The following is an 18496-nucleotide window of genomic DNA, read 5'->3' as shown; positions in this document are numbered from 1 at the left end:
TACACAATTACAAATTATGTGATATAATACCAAATTTTAAGGACACTGTGGTAATACGGGTGGGGAGGGTGGGGGGCAATTTTCCGATTGATCGCGTGCTCCTGGGGAAACATGCACACGTTTCATATATCCATAGATCGCAAACGTCAAACAAATGCGAAATATTCATTAATTGTAAAATTGCACGCACAGTGCTGCCAGGCGCATTCATTTCTTCTCGTGAGTTGATGGAATGGCATGCTGTACATACAGAATACCAATAATGCCGTAATTCTATATCTTGTTTAAATCTCCATTACAGGCCAAGATCGCCAATTCGTGAGCTTCATATCAGCAGAAAACACAGTGAGGATATGGATGATATGAAACTAGTCAACAATGCTGATTCCGATTATGGGGCTGTGGAGAAACACCACCATTCCGTACCTCATTCCAGACATGAAATATTAGTACAGGCGAGGAAGAAACTTATATTAGCATGTTTATTTAGTGCCGCGTTGATGATAGCACAGGTTATAGGTAAGGACTCTTTTCGTTAAACTTGACTGAAAAAACTGACACATACAGTTTAAGTCCACTGGAATTTTCTATCAGCCACTGAAATCACCCAATAGCAACAGCCGCGGCCAGTGTTAAACACAGTGGCATTTGAGATTGGATTAAGCACTTCATTTCTCTTGACCCAAAGGCTGACAGTAACATTGTTCACTTGATTGTTGGGAGTGGCATTCTTCTCCTTGTTCTTTGTCTTCAAATCTGTTTCTCACTTCTCTTTCCATACGTACAGGCCATCATGCTTTTTATAGGCTTTTTAGCCTGGCTTGAGCATTTTGTTTGAGCCTGGTCCCATCAGGACCCAAGCGTGTCTCCACACGGAGCGACCGTTTAAACAAACAAACAAACAAACAAACATATTGTATAAGGAGTATTGTGCAATATCTAGACCATTGGACTCATATTAACATACATATTGAATAGACCCAGACTGTTACACATATAAGCGTGTCATAGACATGAAGCTACCTGTTACTTGTCACATGTTATTAAACACTCAGTTTTCTGAGCGAAGAAGGGTGGTGATGGGGGTAGCAGAACGTCCAGCCAAACTGATAAAAGTCCAAATCGGTATTTTGTCTCTCTATCCCATCAAAGAGTGTAACGTACCCGTAGGTTATATAAATTAACTCTATTCCGGTTCATTAGTACAAAGCAGTAATAATGGATGGGTGTGCTTGAAGATTCGGTCATATTGTTCTCATTTTTGTGTCGTATACATGTAGAAATTTCAAATGTTAATTTTATATAAATTTAAGAAAAGTGTAGTTGCCATCCTTGGTTCTCTGTTTTCTGTTTGGTGAACTAATTTATTACCGGTGATTGTCGTTAAACGCCGGTATATATGCCCATCATGTTAAAGGCCAGATTAACGTAATCTTGCAATACATTCTTATGTTAGCCATAGTTTCAGAATTGAATTAGTATTACACTCTTAAAACACTCTTTTATGACATAGAACTTTTCAAATTTGATTAGGAAAAACAATCAGAAGGGGCCATTTTTAATGTAACTCGGATATTCTAATCAGGTCATTAAACATAATAGATTCTAGTCAAAACGACAAGAACATAATCATCAAATTTGTTAATAATGACTTGTCGAGCTACATACCAAAAAAGTCAAAATGATATAAGTAATCTTGTCAAAAAATTGATTTGTAGCGTATGGTCAATTGAACAGTTACTAGTCAAAATAATTAGGGATTCTATTCAAAAATGAATAGTATGGAAATATAGTGTCCTAGCGCAAGATTAGAAGTTCTTTTATCGTACTGTTATGTCTAATGTCAGATTTTGTTTTCTTTATACTGATTTTACGTTTGACTTTTTGTTTATTTATCGGCACATTTCTGGTTTTTTTTCATGCAAGAATAACCACATCGAAATGCCCATGAAATTTAAGATGTTCTTTTTCATATGTCTCTGATTTCTCTTAAATCATTTGTTCTCACCACAGGTGGATATTTAGCCCAGAGTCTTGCCATAATGACAGATGCAGCTCATATGTTTACTGATTTCATAGGATTCGTTATTGGGTTATTCGCTATATGGTTATCACATAAACCACCCACTAAATATATGAACTATGGATGGCATCGTGCAGGTAAGGACCGTACACCCATTACGTGCACATATAAAGCACTTTTACGGGTACATATAAACCACCATTACGTGCATATACCCCGGCTCCCGCACTCCGTTCATCCGCGGGTATTCATGTTCGTCGAAAATTTCGCGAAATAAGGGTTGTTTTCAGATGAAGAAACGCGATTCGCGAAACACACAAAAAGGGGTGTTTTTTCAAACCACATGTTCGCGAAATTGACAAAAGGCTATTTTCATCGCGCAGCCTACGCATTTCTGTTTTAGGAAAAATAGGGGTATTGTCGAAGGGCAAATAAGTCGCGAAATCGCTAAAAAGGGGTGTTTTTCCCAAAAAAAAAAAAACTTCGCGAAATGAGATGCAAAAGGGGAGTTTTTAAAGTTCACCGACAATCATGAATACCTGCGGATGCACGGCGTGCGGGGGCCGGGGCACATATAAACCACCCTTTTCAAACATCCCCAATAGATCTTGAAGACCCCAATCTACACAAGCTTTGCAGCAACCCACCGGTCATCTTGTTGTCTGCAATGTATTTGTATATTGTCTGCACAACACGAATGACCAATCACAGTTCGCCAAAGAACACCATGTGCCCATGGTTGGGTAAAACCAAACTTTACCCAACTTTATTGGCAGGAAAAAATGTTCTTTATCAAGGTTGGTAAAACACCATGAAATTTTGCTTTAAGCACGTGTTACGTTTTACATAACAGTTGGAGAAAAGTCACCCAACAAAAAATGTTTCCCTGCACCTGATTAAAATCGCCCAACGTTTCATTAATTCATGCAAATGATTTGGGCAATGATCGAAATGTTATTTTACCAACACGTTATCGCCCAACATTTTTCTTAAGATCGATCAACGTTGCTGGATTTGATTCTATATCACCCAACATTTCTAAATTCATGAAGTTCCTACCGTTGGGCAATGATCGATGAAATAAATTGTGTATTTGTTGAATGTTATTTTACCAACACATTATTGCTCAACATAGAATCGCCCCTTTTTTTATAATAAAAAAAAAAAATGTTGGTATTTATACAGCGCCTTTCACATGTGAACATGTACCAAAGCCGTCATTAGAATATGTCAGCTGCCATACAATGCCCAAGGCATGCTCATACCTTTGGGCGGCGCTCAATGGACAGTATTCATATCAGCTCCCCATTTCACACCTGGGTGGAGAAGAGTAATCGAGATAAAGTGCCTTACTCAAGGGCACAACACGATGGCGTCGACGGGCTCGAACCCGCAACCTTTCGATTATGAGTCCTAGCCCGTTCCGCTCGGCCACCGTACTCTCGGCCACCGTGCTCTATAATATTTTTGCAGTGTAGTTCTATTGAAAAGTCAAACTATAATAGTTTAATTTGGCATGAATTCTTAAAATTGCATTCACAAACTTCAAACACTTGGCACAAGTCTATAATATTCAAACTTTCTGAGTACTACAGGTTATGAATTCGTCCAAAATTTAATATTTTCATGTGAATTTTGATTGGTTATAACAGATACTGTATATGTATTATTCACAAATTAGGTCTCATAACAAGAAATTGGTCTTTGGGCATGTTTAGGGACATTATATTTCCGAAAATTGGCCAAATATTAAAATTTGACTTTTATTGCCAGTTCGAAAGGCAAAGTAGACAGTGTTTTCTGGAATCGGGCATAGCTCAAGCAACACCACTTATCCCAATGGGCTGATAACAAACACTAACATGGGTTTTCTGTAAAAATATTTCTACTGAAATAATAAATAATATTTTGTAATGTTCCTTTTATATTTTTTTCTTTATTTCAGAGGTACTGGGAGCTTTGTTTTCGCTGCTCGTCATCTGGGTGTTGACAGGCATTCTTGTGTATATGGCTATTGAGCGTATAATACACAACGAATATGAGATAGACGGAATAATAATGTTAGTTACTGCAGTTATAGGACTCTTTGTAAATATATGGTAAGTGTAAATGTGACCGTACAGCACGAATGAGCCGTAAATGTCCTCAATTGTATTCTGAGTTACAGTGTAAAATGGACATGAAGGTCGTATTCATAGGTACCTCAATTTGGTTCTACGTGTACCTCATTTAATGAGATACACGTAGCACCAAATTGAAATACCTCTGAATATGACCTTCATGCCCATTTTACACTGTAACTAAGAATACAATTGAGGACATTTACGGCTCATTCGTGCTGTACGGTCACAAATGGTCTATTCCATTTAAAATCCACACTACCCCTGTCATTTGGCAGGTGGTTGCCGCATTGCATTCTCTAAATTCAGTAAATTTTCATCGTCAACCGTGTAATTGAATGGGATTATTTGGAAATGTTAAAACGCTTGAAATATCACAAACAAATAGGCCTATGTTGATAAATAATATAAATACAAGCTAAAACCGTTGGGGTTCGATAATGAACCCCACAAAACTAACTGACTATATTGGAAAATGCCATATGGCTGGGCGGTTTCATAAGTTGCCGGCTCGATCATGTCATTCGCCGCCTGGGATTTGGGAAATATCTTCCACCGAGAGTATGAATTTCAAATGCAATGAACGCATTAGACAGCTCCCTTTGAATTTCATACACCCTCTGAGGGAGTGTGAATTTCAAATGGAGCTGATACTGGTGTGTTCATTCGATTTGAAAGTCATACCCCTTGGACAATATTTCCCAAATCTTCAACAGGGGTAGTGTGGATTTTAAATGGAATAGCCCAATGTTATCTCTTTGAAAATTTGCGTAGAATCATTGACTTACTTGAAACAATGGAAACAGAAGTCAATCTGTGTATTATGATTTTTAGAGTCATTCCGACTCATAATTGATTATTTTTATTTTAATACCAAATATTCAAGGCTAGATTCTCATAGTGTTGCTAAATGAAGAAATTTTACAACTTTTATAAGTAACAGTTACTACTATGTTAATTTTTATCTTGATATACCCTAAAAAAAAGATTTTCCCTTCATAATAAACATGGAAACTTGTGCTACGGTAACTCGTGCTACAGTTTGTTCGCCCAAAAAGATATATATATTAACAGGAGAAAAACATGAAAAACATCATAGAGTATGTAATTTTCGATATTGCTTGAGCAATTAAAAACAAAAAACGAACCAAGGACCTCATGCTTGGTTATGGGTTTCAAAATGACGTACCCTGACAAAACAGACGAAATATATTTCCAAAAATATGTATTATATCGTTTCTCAATTAATAACTTTTTCTCGTTTGTTTTCAAGTATGTGCGCAATATTTCATGAAAACTGCTTTGGTGGGTATGTATCTACCATTCATTTCAAAACTGCATAAAGTATAGAGGGGCCATACTACCGTAAAACCTCGTTTACAAGCATATAGAGTGCTTCTGATGAAAGCTACATTAATCCAGGCGCCATTATGGAGTTTGAGCAAATAAATTACGGATCCAAGCATATACAAATTATTATTATTTTAAGACCAATCTATTGTATTTTCATACTTACGCTTGTCTCGAATAATTTTTTTAAAGATTTTATTTAAAAAAACCACTATATATGCTTGTAGACTGGGTTTTACGGTATGTACAGGTGCTATTTTAACGTGAGATTAAAAATCCGTGCTGTGAGAATTAAAAATCCGTGCTTAAAATATTTTTATGCTATTCGACAAACTCAATATGGATGTTTTAAATATAGCATCTACCGTATGGTCATTTTCAGATGAAATGGCAAAGGTTTTGCGCTGGCCGCCCTTTACACTCCATTACCCCTTTTCTCATGTTTCTAGAAAACTCTTTAAGGGCCTCATGCATATTATAGACAAAGTTTGCTAACCGCTAGTATCATCAACTTCCCCTCCCCTTCACGCCTTGCTCACGATAGTCATGATAGTGTTTACAATCAAAACAAATTCTGGCAACTTTCCATTTTGTCAACCTGCGTGGCAAATGGGGTGCGGCAACTACCAAAAATGTATAAGGGGCACAGTATATACAATCACCCCACGTTGACGTAACACCTGTATGTGGGTTTCTGTCCAAATTAACCTCATTTGGTCATTTTATCCTCGTGCTCATTGTTGCGCTCTTCATTCAAATTATTCTACTTTTGCACCATATTTCACCATTTTCGCTTCAATATAGCAACATGTTCGCGCGCTTCGTGTACATTTGTACAATAAACTTATATTATGTCGTCAAAACGTGCGGGATTCGCTGTACTTCAAGACATTTTCCCAACCCCGTAGTCGGGGGATATTTGAGGTGAACGTGGAATTGCAGTATAGACGAATCCAATTTCACGCATTCCTACACCTCGATGGCAGCCATAGTTGGGTCTCCCTTAGGTCTAATCCCACCTAAATGTGAAATGATGTGGCCTTGGCGGGGATATTAAGCTGCATTCCATCACCCGTGTTACACGTAGACAAACGAATGATGAAAGTTTACAACACAATACAATTCAACATCGATTTTTAAGCGGATTCAATCCACCCATTTGGGCAGTAATAACACCAGTTTGGTGCAGTCGGGACTCAGTAAATCCTGACCATGACTTGGCTTGTTGGATTCGTCTATAGTTACATTATTTTGTTGTTTCTGATTCTCTGACGTGACATGTCCTGACATAAAATCCGACGTGCCAATTTGTCATCACTGAGCTATTTAAAATATGACTACATGTACAATGACTGAAATTTACCCAAAATTGACAAAATGGTAATTTGTTTCTATTAAGGGCATGATTTTTCGGAGTTTAAATTTACCACAGCTACTCCCAGAAGATAATCAAACATCAAATAGCATTAAAATGCTTAGGACACTCATTTTAGAGATAAAATTTGGCTAAAAGGACCAGAAATGTAGTAATAGTTCCTTACTAGTTTGTTAGTAATTTGTTTCTGACTCACTGGCGTAGCCTGGTGAACATTAAGAAGTTTTGAGCTTTGGATATATTGAGAAATATCACCCATTACCAAAAACTACTCAAATTGAATTTAAATTGAGAAAATAATAATACAATTATATTCCCTTCAATGGTTTTCTCGTTTCGGTGTCACAATTTACTCTTTGTAGATACCAGTCGATAAATGACATTAACATGTTTACAAAATCCTCTTTTGGGGCACCAAAATGACCAAAAATAACCCAAAAGACATAATAGTTAAAAATGTATTTAAAACAGTCATGTAAGATGGTTGTATTTGTTACTTTTTCAGGCCTACGCTACTTAAAATATTTATCATTCCCAGTAACTAGTAGCCATGAACATTAAACGGCGTATGAGAATAATTTTAGGGCCAAACATTTGTAAACAAAATCCAAAATGTGTAATCGTTAATTTTGATTTTTATAAAGGTTATAATCGCTAGTATCGTTGCAATTTTCTTTGTTGGTCCTGATCCTCTGACACTGTCTTAGAATGAAATTCTGGACCTTGAATCGCTTGTCATCATTGAGTAATTTCAAAGCCTACCAAAACACTGTGAAATGGACGTAACATTTTTAAAATGGAAAAGCAGAAGGCTGTGTATTTGTTACATAGTCACCGAGTCGAAATATCTCTAAAAATAAGCAAATTTAACCCATATCTCGGCAAATAGATATATTGACAAATCCAACGAGCCAAGTGAAGGTCAGAATTCAATCGGCCATTACTGGGTCCCGTCTGCACAAAACGTGTGTTCTTACTGCACAATTGGGTGCATTAAATCCGCTTAAAAATCGATGCTGAATTTTATTACGTGTAACACGGGTGATGGAATGCAGCTTAATATCCCCGCCAAGGCCACATCATTTCACATTTTAGGTGGAATAGACCTAACAGGGGGACCCAGCTATGGCTGCCATTGAGGTGTAGGAATGCGTGAAATTGGATTCGTCTCAGTGAGACATTGAGACATAGGTAAAATGTTTTGAAAACGTTCTAAACATAATGCTATAAACGCGTTTTGGTTTTGGTCAAAACTTTTTAATAGCATCTAGATGTCTAGTTATGGTCTTAAAAACGATTTTTAAGATGGCTGATATAAAAAAAAAATAATCAAGAAAAGCGAAAAAAAAAATGAAACTAGGCTTATACTCCAATTCCAGGTTCCCCAACCAAATCTAATGTTCCCAATCCCGACTATATGATTTGACATAATTTAACAATATTTAAGCAGTAAAGCCATTTAGACCATGGTGAACAAACTAAACAATTTTAAAGAAAATAGTGGTGTGAAAAAACAGCCTAACGCCTTGAACCAAGGCTAAAAGTAGGTTACCTGTGGTTTCTTTTCAGGATCTAGATCTTTTGTGCACAAATCCATGTATTCTTCCGTGATATGACTATGCGTGGTTTGGAAACAAATTAGTGGGGATTATGTTATCAGTAATAAACACCGCAACAGAAGAAAGTTCTTACTGTTTGAGTGGTCATAAAATAAAATAATTTTTCACTCAATGAATTAAACCAAATTATTGTCTACACTCACCAAAAATAAGTAAATATCGTATGATATGACTTCAAGAAAACGCTTTCCAAGTTAATCATGAAAACTTAATAAAAAAGGCCTTTAAAAAAACTCGTGAGCTTGAGACTCTACTCCTTGTCCCAGCAAGGGGCTTTGACGATGGATTCCACCAAAGGATCTAAGGTGGATCCTTGGACCCCACCCGTTTGAGCTAATAACATTGACAACTTGCCAGTAAAATAGTCCTAAACGCCCTACAAGTGAGAAAAGCGTTTGACTGACATATAATGAGTGTCAAGTGTCCAATCAGGTAAAGTCAAAAATGACTAAAATGCATGATTTTTAAAAATCGCCAAAGCTGGAGAGGGACCATCCCTCCACCCCTCCCCGCAAGCTCGTCACAGCTGGTTGATCATCGAGACTTTACATTTGCCAACGTGCAGTGACTTTTTTCTCCTAAAATAGCCCCTGGGTATGTAACAATGGTATACGGGGTGCTATCTCACTCCTCGGGTGGAGGGGTCTTGGAAACATTATTATACGGGGAATGTGTCTCGCAGACTTTCAAATGCTGACTTTTACTACACCTATAGTTTCCTGTTTTTGCAACCATCAATACACCAATTTTTCACAACTGGCACCCAAATTTGTCTACATTTGGCGCCTTTACAGGCACCTTTTCCCAAATGCTCCCAACAGAGCGCATTGGTCTCCGTTGAAAATCAACTCATCTATTTACCAATATAGAGGCCTTGAATGTGACGTATCATCCCGTAAATATGGCGGACTACTCAAAAGCATTCAACAAAAGCATGGTTGCAATCTACCGTGACAGTTCGTCTCACACACATAACCATGCACTACGATCAAATAGGTTGATGACAACATTTGATTGAATGGACTGCACTCCGCCATAACTACGGTGAAGGACATCGGCTCAAATCCTTTGTTTGGAGCCAATCGATAATTTCATGCAGGGCCTCTATTGCTGCACAGACCCGTACATATTCAAACAGGAAGACCCTCCATCCCCTTCCCACCTGGGAATCTTCTTATCTCATTGCTCCAATTTACTAAAGATTTATAATTACGTCAAGCTGAATTTATACTCGATTTCTTTAGCAGAAAAGCGATTCTCATGCATGCTCATTGTTTACTACCGTTTTCAGAGCGTTAAGCCGATCAATCGATACCAATCGCCGAGGCAAAAACTGAGTATAAATTCAGCTTTACAACGCGGGACAATACCTATGTTTCAGATGGACATTTTATTTTTGAAAAGACCATACATACAATATATAAAAATATTTCGTATAGCCCCTCACGAAAACTATTGTATTGCATACGTACTTGCTCAATTAGCATTTTATGAAATTTTATTACACAATTGCCGTTCTTTTTTATGGACATTTTAATTTTACATGTAAAGTCTATGGCGATTAATATTAGACAAGGCTGGAAAGGGCGCCATAGCCTCATTTTAGCCGTTTTAGGCACTTAAATACTCATAAAAAAGAACGGCAACAAATTGTGCAATAAAAATTTGCACAAAATGCTGCTTGAGCAAGTACAAATATAATTAATACTTCTGGAGATGGGCTATAGCTAACACAAAAAATATCCTATACCTATAGTGGTTATGGAACAAAGTTGCACAAAAGGTATCCGGACACTTAGAACAAATGTAATTTCTTAAAGACACTAAAGCTAAATTACACAATAAAGTAGTCGATAGATGGATAATTTTTTCTGCATATTTTGATACCCCATTCAGCATGATACGACTTTGTTTCACAAAATTTATCTTTTCAAACGAGACAAACATTAGCATTAACAAAAATCAAAAGTATATACTGAAGTATAGAAGTAGGCAGATATTGAACACAGTGTAGTTCATCTCATCTGTTAGGTTTTATTGAGCCCGTAACAAGGAGAAAATATCCACATTTTTCACTTTCAAACATTCTCACATTCAAATCAGTGGGATAGAATCGCTTCGTACCAAACGAGGTATCAAATTACAAATTTTCCATATATCGACAACTTTATTTTGTATATAGTTTTGTGTTAAATGACAGCCTCGTCCCCCACTTTACCATATCAATATGCAGATTTTGGTATCGGGTGAAAGCTCATATTTTTCTCATTAAGATATTGAAATTAGGCGTTCGGAATATTTCCGAAGAAATCATCCAAAAACTGTTGAATTTGTATCAATTGTAGTATACCACGTTTTAGTTTCAGTTTTTTGTTGTTGTAATTTTCACCGATTAGAAACTCCTAATTTTGATATGTTAAGGGGTACTATTTTTTTTTTTTTTTGCATTGTTTTGCATTTTGTGAAGAAATTACAAAAAAAATCGGACAAAGTGGTAAGCAAAATGAAGGGGCAAATCTTCTCGTTTTATTGGTGGCATCGGTATCAATGTAGCTTACATGCTTTTGAAGATAGAAGCCAAAAGGAGGTACACCACTGATGATTTAAATTCACTTCATTTTGGAAAGCTTACTATCAACGGATTTCGTTAAAATTTTGGATATGTGTTGCTAACACATTAGGGAAATAATGCTGATATGTAAAATGGGAATAAGTGGTCCCTGATTTCTTTTATGACTTCATGAACTTGGTGCTCAACAACTATCAAAAAACGAACCGGTTAAAATGCTTCTATTTTCAATGTCGAGCTATATTTTGTATTTTGAACTTGCAACACTATGTCACTGAAACTTAATTAAGACATAGGTAACAGGTTACCACAACAACACTACAGCAATGTTGAAAAAAAATGTATTTTTTGTCACCTATACCACCATATTAGGTAGTTTTCCGTAAGCTTCATTTTTGTGATTTTGGTAACTATTTTATATTTATTTACCCAATCCAACTCAACTAGGCAATCTAAATTGTACTCACCATTTACATCCCAAGGTATTTTAGTATATCCACCTCACACATTTCCATTATATATCCAGTAACAGACAAAATATTAAAATTGATGCCTTATTAAGACATGTATGATATCACAGACTATCACATGTATTCAAAATTGATGCCTGAATTTGATCTGAACCAATTGACCTATAACCTGACCTTTGATGACCTTATAGCCTTTATTAATCTCTTTTCCTAACAACATATTATAGAAGATACATACATGGTGTAGTATTAGATTGTCTATGTGGAAGAGATTATTTAGGCCTATTTAATTAATTCAGTGTTATAATCAGTGAGTATATTTCTATAGATAGTATAACAAAGGATTTAATGTATTCTATTCATGTATTCTACTTGGACATGTTGAATAGAATAAATTATGGTTTGTTATGAAACACACATCTCAGTTACCAGGATAAAGTAAACAAAAAAATATATAGGGCTAAAATGATTTTCTAAAATGGTTTAAAACCACTTTGTATGTAGAGATGTTTTATAAGTTCAGGATATGAGATGATGAACATATTTATATACTTTATAAATTTGCAACAAAAAAAAGAAGATGGGTACTGATGAAAATCAGGGTATTAAATCACCTTAATGAGGTAAATAGAATTTCTTATAATTTTTGATATCAATTTATTACATTGACACATCTTCTTCGACTTATCGTTCTGGGTTAAGAGAGGTCAAAATGAATTTGCAGAACTATACTGGGTTTCTGTTATTTCAATTTTAACATTATTTTGATGCATAAATTTGGAGATATTTTTTCGTGACGGTAATAAAGAGAAGTAATCACTTCAATGTGTTTTATGTTATCGAGAAGTATTTACACACAACTTGCATGGTAACAAACAATGACGGCCACCCCTACCTCAACTGATACACGGTAATGATGGTTTGTTAATATCTTCTTGTTTTCAGTCTTGGTGATATGCTCCATGGTCATTCACATGATGGTGGTGATCATGGTGATGGTGTCTCTCTGTCGCTCTGCTGGCCTTGTGCGACAAAATCAGAGGGGCAAAGCAGCGAGGGGTATCACGATAATTTCAACATCAGAGCTGCAGTGTTACATGTCATAGGGGACATTGTACAGAGTATAGGTGTGTGCATTGCCGCCATAATCATCTATATTGACGTAAGTCACATGTCCATGCCACGTAATTCATATATCCATGTCCGTGGGATGATCCGTAAGTCACATGCGTGTCCCACCAAACTGCCACGTGCAGCCAACTGCCATTTTGAAGCAGCAAAAGTTGGTATTGGTATGAGGGTAACACGCAAACAAGGTCGCTGAATTCGGAAACCAGTGGAGCTGTAAAATCAGGGAACCATGGTTAATATATTAACGATAGCGCACCTACTAAGACAGAATATATGACAGCACTGCAAACTGTAACGCCCAACCAGCACCTGAAGTCTATGGTAGTACCATCAACCATGTCACAGACGTGGGTTCGAAGATGCGCTCTAGTACTGGAGACCTAAAAAGTAAAAAGAAGACTAGTCTGGGCAGCTTTCTTAACCGGAACGCCTTTGGAGGTCCTGTGGTTCAACATTAAATCAAGCATGTTTTCAAAGTATGATTTTGTAGAATGCACTTTTGCAAAACATCAAAGTGTTATTTTTCAATAATATATTGATTTATATAATAATTTTTTTGGCTGCTTCGGCCAACAATACACCGTGTACCCTTAATCGAGTCATTTAGATATTTATTTCGGTTTTTCTTGAGCTTTCATATATGCTTTTCACGTTTGGTCACTTTTTGTTATAAATTGACCAAAGGTGTTATTAGCACGATTGATTTCATATCGAATTGCACAAATTAAGTGAATGTAGTTGACATTTTCAACATACGTTACTCAGCTAATAATAATTCAAGTAATCATTAAAATATTTTGGCAAGGAATGATAATAGCAAGTTTACACATTTTAAGGGCGTACTACACCCATATATTGGTTTGATTGGTCTAAAAAAATATTTTTTCATTTATAGCGAGGCGATATATGCACGGATCATGTGAGATAAAAAAAAAATTAAAAAAAAATAAATAAAAAAGGTGCTTTTAAACTATTGTATAGTAAGTCATTTTAGCCCTATATATTTTTTGTTTACCGTATCCTGGTAACTCAGATGCGTGTTTCATAACAAACCATAATTTATTCTTTTCAACATGTTCAAGTAGGGTACATGAATAGAATACATTAAATCCTTTGTTATACTCTCTCTGAAAATCTAGTGGTGCTTATCAAAATATATAACACTGAATAAATTAAATAAACACTTACACAATAGATGCATAGTCATTAGTCAATTTGATATTGATGTTGTTATTGATGTGTTGTTAGGAGAAGAAAAGGCTATTAGGTCACCGTATGTCAGGTTATAGGTCAATTGGTTCAGGTCAAATTTAAGCATCAATTTTGAATACACATGTGAGAGTCTGTGATACAAAATGTATCATAATGAGGAATAATTTTGATATTCTGTCTTTAACTGGATATATATCGAGAAGTGCAAGGTGGATAATCTAATATACCTTGGGATGTAAATGGTGAGTACAATTTAGAATGCCTAGTTGAGATGGATTTCACAAATAAATATAAAATAGTTACCAAAATCACAAAAGTTACGCTTACGGAAAACTACCCAATATGGTGGTATAGGTGACAAGAAATACAATTTTTTTCAACATTGCTGTAGTATGGTTGTGGTAACCTGTTACCTATGGCTTAATTAAGTTTCAGTGAAATAATGTCGCAAGTTAAAAATACAAAATATAGCTCAACATTGAAAATAGAAGCATTTTAACCAGTTCCTTTTTGATAGTTGTGGAGCACCAAGTTCATGAAGTCATAAAAGAAATCAGGAACCACTTATTCCCATTTTACATATCAACTTTATTTCCCTAACGTGTTAGCAACACATATCCAAAATTTTAACGAAATCCATTGATATTAAGCTTTCCAAAATGAAGTGAATTTAAATCATCAGTGATGTACCACCTTTTGGCTTCTACTTTTAAAAGCAGGTAAGCTACGTTGATACCGCTGCCACCAATTTTTTGTAATTTATTCACAAAATGCAAAAAAATACAAAAAAAATCAATGGGTGTAGTACCCCCTTAATGTAAATATCATTTTTTAGTTGATGAAAATGGGGGATGATGCTATCCATCTGGTTGCACACCTGTTTTAGATGTTTTATTTTGTCGTCTTTATTGATATTATTATTAGTATTCATATTTTGATATTTCTTTATCTCTTGATAATACAGCCTAGCCTGAAAATCGTGGATCCCATTTGCACATTTATGTTTTCTGCGTTGGTCGTGTTGACTACATTCCGTCTATTGAGAGACACACTTAGAATATTAATGGAGGGTGAGTTAAATTTTTGTTTCATTCACCCCCTATGGAAGACGTGGCCTTAATCTTTTACACAGGGAGTGTGAATTTTACATGGGGTACCTGAATGTAGGAGATTAAGGACATGTCTTCCATAGGGGGTGTGTGGATTTCAACTGAAATAGCCCACTGTAACAAGTAGGACAAACAATGCTAATTATTAAACCAAGTCCTTTACACAAAACACAAAAAGTCTTAATTAGAATTGTGACACGGTCTGTTCCACACCGTCACCCCCAAGTATATTGTTCGTGGTAGTAAACGAACCATAACTATTGTGTAAATGCACTTGTTATTTTGGCACTTCGATCACACGTATAACTAGGAAATGTGAGAAAAAAACGTTCCTGGTGTTACACATGTTGATAGCTTATTCAGTGGGTGATCAGCAGGGTAATTTCATCATATATATTTTTGTCGGATGATCAGCGTATTAAGGGATCTAAAATGAGCGTTTATTGCGTTTCGACAGTATTTTTTGTGGGACATGAGAGAACCTCAGACCTATCGAATTGCATTCTGAATACGAAGCATGTCTTTCTGATATCAAATAATTTTCATTTTTGAAAATCACAATATAATACAAATTTTATGACAAATTATAAAATTTGATATTTTTCAAATTTTTGATATATAACAGTCCTCGAAGTAAATTATATAAATCTAATGATATATTCTTAAAGTGTATGTAGCAGGAGGAAAAGCCGACAGTCAATTGAAAATTTTGACCTTTCATATTGAAGATATGGATTTTTTCCCAAAAAGACCTAATTTTTTTTTGGTGTTTTGGGAAAAAATCCATATCTTCAATACGAAAGGTCAAAATTTTCAATTGATCGTCGGCTTTTCATCCCACCTACATACACTTTAAGTATAAATCATCAGATTTATAAAGTTTACTTCAAGTACTGTTAAATATCAAAAATATCAAATTTTAATGATTTGCCATTAAATGTGTATTAAATTGCGAATTTCAAAAATCAAAATTATTTGATATCAGAATGACATTCTTCGTATTCAGAATGCAATTCGATATGTCTGATGTGCTCTAATGTCCCAAAATAAATACTGTCTAAACGTTCATACCCCAGCCCTTAAAAGGGCGTTTCGTGATCCACAGCCTCATCCCCCCACTTTTCTCAAAAAAAGTTGAGATTTTTATATCACTGGAAACCTCTGGCTACATAATGTTTATGTACAAAATATTTCTTGCTGATTAATTCGTTTAGCAAAGATATCGTGAAATTTGAATTTCGTTCTGGTGCCCCAGAACGAAATTACAACGCATTGTCTATGGAGCAGTGTAATACACATAATCATGCATAACTCGCGAACGCAAAATAGGAATCAAGTGAAATTTTGGGAATAGGTTTTTTTCGTTGACATTTAATGAAAAATGACATAAATAGAGGATGCTAGGATCACGAAATACTCCTTTAATACTGTTGCTGTTGTAACACGGATTCACTTGTTGCGACTATACATTGTTTTGTTGAATATTGAAAATAGGTTACTAAAGGATTACCTAATATGGAATTTACTTTAATCATAAAGAAACTGAGAAGCTTTTGGCCCCCGGGGGGGGGGGGCACTTCAATATGAAATGGATATAAATGTAGGGCTGGCGCTTTCGCACCAAGGGGCATTCGGTGAGAGCAAAATGTAAAAAATATGGGGACATTGGGTGAGAATATGAAAATGGAATCTTTGAGTGAGAGCCGAAAAAGGCTAAAAAAGCGTCACAGAAACCACGAAAATCGAATTTCTAGTACTAAATGGCTTCAACTTTCTTTATTTTTCAAAATAAGAAACAAAATCAGTGCTAAATGAAAGTTGCTGTTCAAATTGAACTTGTAAGGGTCTTTGGGTGACAGATCAAATGGAAAAATAGGGGTCTTCGGGTGACAGAGCATGTGTTCGTAAAAAATATGGGGTCTTTGGGTGACAGCGATGCTGAAAAAGGGTCTTAACAGCCCTACATACGCGTCACCTCCAAAGTTGGAGTGCCCCCCCCCCCGGGTTTTGGCCCGTACTGACCACTAGATTAAAAATTAAGATGACCTAATCACTGCGCATCATCAGCGCATAATGCGTCTGTTGTCATTAATAGATACTCGCATTGACTCGTATTGGAAAGGCTTGAAAACGGGGAGTTTCAAAGCGGTCAATTGTTTAAGTTAAAAAAGCATGTGATAACTGATATGTTCCTCAACATCATCAGTTATTTGTAACGTTTGGTTTATGCGTTAAAGTACTCAAAAATCACTTCCCGGCGATATAATTTGTTCATGATGTAGTGTTGATGGACTAGTGGTAGTAGTAATCACACACTAACTTCACTTTTCTATCTTTTTAACTTATTTCAGCTAAACCACCACACATAGATTATTTAGAATTGCGTCGGCAATTGGGTGAGATAGATGGCGTAGAGGGCGTACATTCTCTTCATATTTGGTCTCTGACTACTGGCTTAGATGCTGTTTCAGTTCATCTTGTTTTGGGTAAGCTAATGATTATATATCAGCATGGTGTAGGCCTACAAAAGAAGGATATGGCGATTGGACCCGTCACCCCAACCCCTACCCCCAACACAACACAAAGTGGATGTATAGCATTTGCGATGAAATTAGGTCATCCTCCTTTAATAACATACGGTATACGTTTGTTTTTTAATGTCCTTGGTAATAAAATATTCAACAAGTTATCAAACATTGAGTCGCACAATGGTATGGTATGGTATGGTATGGTATAGACATTGTTAGACTATCTGAGTTATTACAGCCAATTGTGTTTAAAAGTTGCAGTGAAATATGACAATTTCTTTGAGTCACGTGTAACGTAATGGATGACAGTGCACACCATTTTATTTTTTTATCTTTCCTTTTCAGCTTCCTTTTACGATGGTGAGTCCGTTGATACCCGCGGTGTATTACAGCAAGCACGTTTCATACTAGAAACCAAGTTCCAACTGATAACATCCACTGTTCAAATCGAAATGGTCGACGATGGTGTAGACTACCAGTGCGCAAAAGCGCCTGGACCAGCTTAGAACAATATTTTTGTATTAGAAGTATTATCTTGTACTCGTATTGGCCTGTGAAGTAAAATGTGTTGTAAATACGGTAAGCCGTAAGCGGCATTGCCAAACTTCGGACGCCGGGGTAGCGACTTGTTTAGCAAGTATTATACCTCTAAGAAATAAGCATGTAAAATGTAATACTATGGGTAAGGTGGTAGCACTTTTTCACCCAAAAAAAGGCAAATTTTATCGTGTTTTTTTACTTATGTATACAAAATTAAAAGCATATGAAACTGTATAATTATTATAATAGCCTAACGCAAAGCCAACATATTGACTGCTCAGTGTCAGAAGTGGGTAAGTGCAATGACTGCCATGTGTAGAGGATTAATATACTGTGTGTAAATTGCCAAATGCTCGTGGAGCAGTTCTTGCACTTACACACTTCTGGCACTAAACAGTTGATATGTAGTACAAAATAAATTACCCTACGTCATTATTGACTGACTTATTG

General features: G+C 36.0%; 1 protein-coding gene across 1 annotated transcript; it reads left to right on the top strand.

Annotated features, from left to right (window-relative positions):
• The first annotated feature begins 341 nt into the window (after positions 1-341).
• On the top strand, positions 342-18271 carry LOC140144088 (proton-coupled zinc antiporter SLC30A2-like). The gene is made up of 7 exons (XM_072165923.1): positions 342-519; positions 2014-2160; positions 3969-4122; positions 12472-12688; positions 14834-14939; positions 17330-17464; positions 17852-18271. The coding sequence occupies exons 1-7, from the start codon at positions 354-356 to the stop codon at positions 18010-18012; spliced, it is 1086 nt and encodes a 361-aa protein (XP_072022024.1). The 5' UTR covers positions 342-353; the 3' UTR covers positions 18013-18271.
• The last annotated feature ends 225 nt before the right edge of the window (positions 18272-18496 follow it).

This window comes from Amphiura filiformis, unplaced genomic scaffold, assembly GCF_039555335.1.
Source record: "Amphiura filiformis unplaced genomic scaffold, Afil_fr2py scaffold_39, whole genome shotgun sequence".
NCBI classification, from domain to species: Eukaryota; Metazoa; Echinodermata; class Ophiuroidea; order Amphilepidida; family Amphiuridae; genus Amphiura; species Amphiura filiformis.
This window is presented reverse-complemented; position numbering and strand designations above follow the sequence as displayed.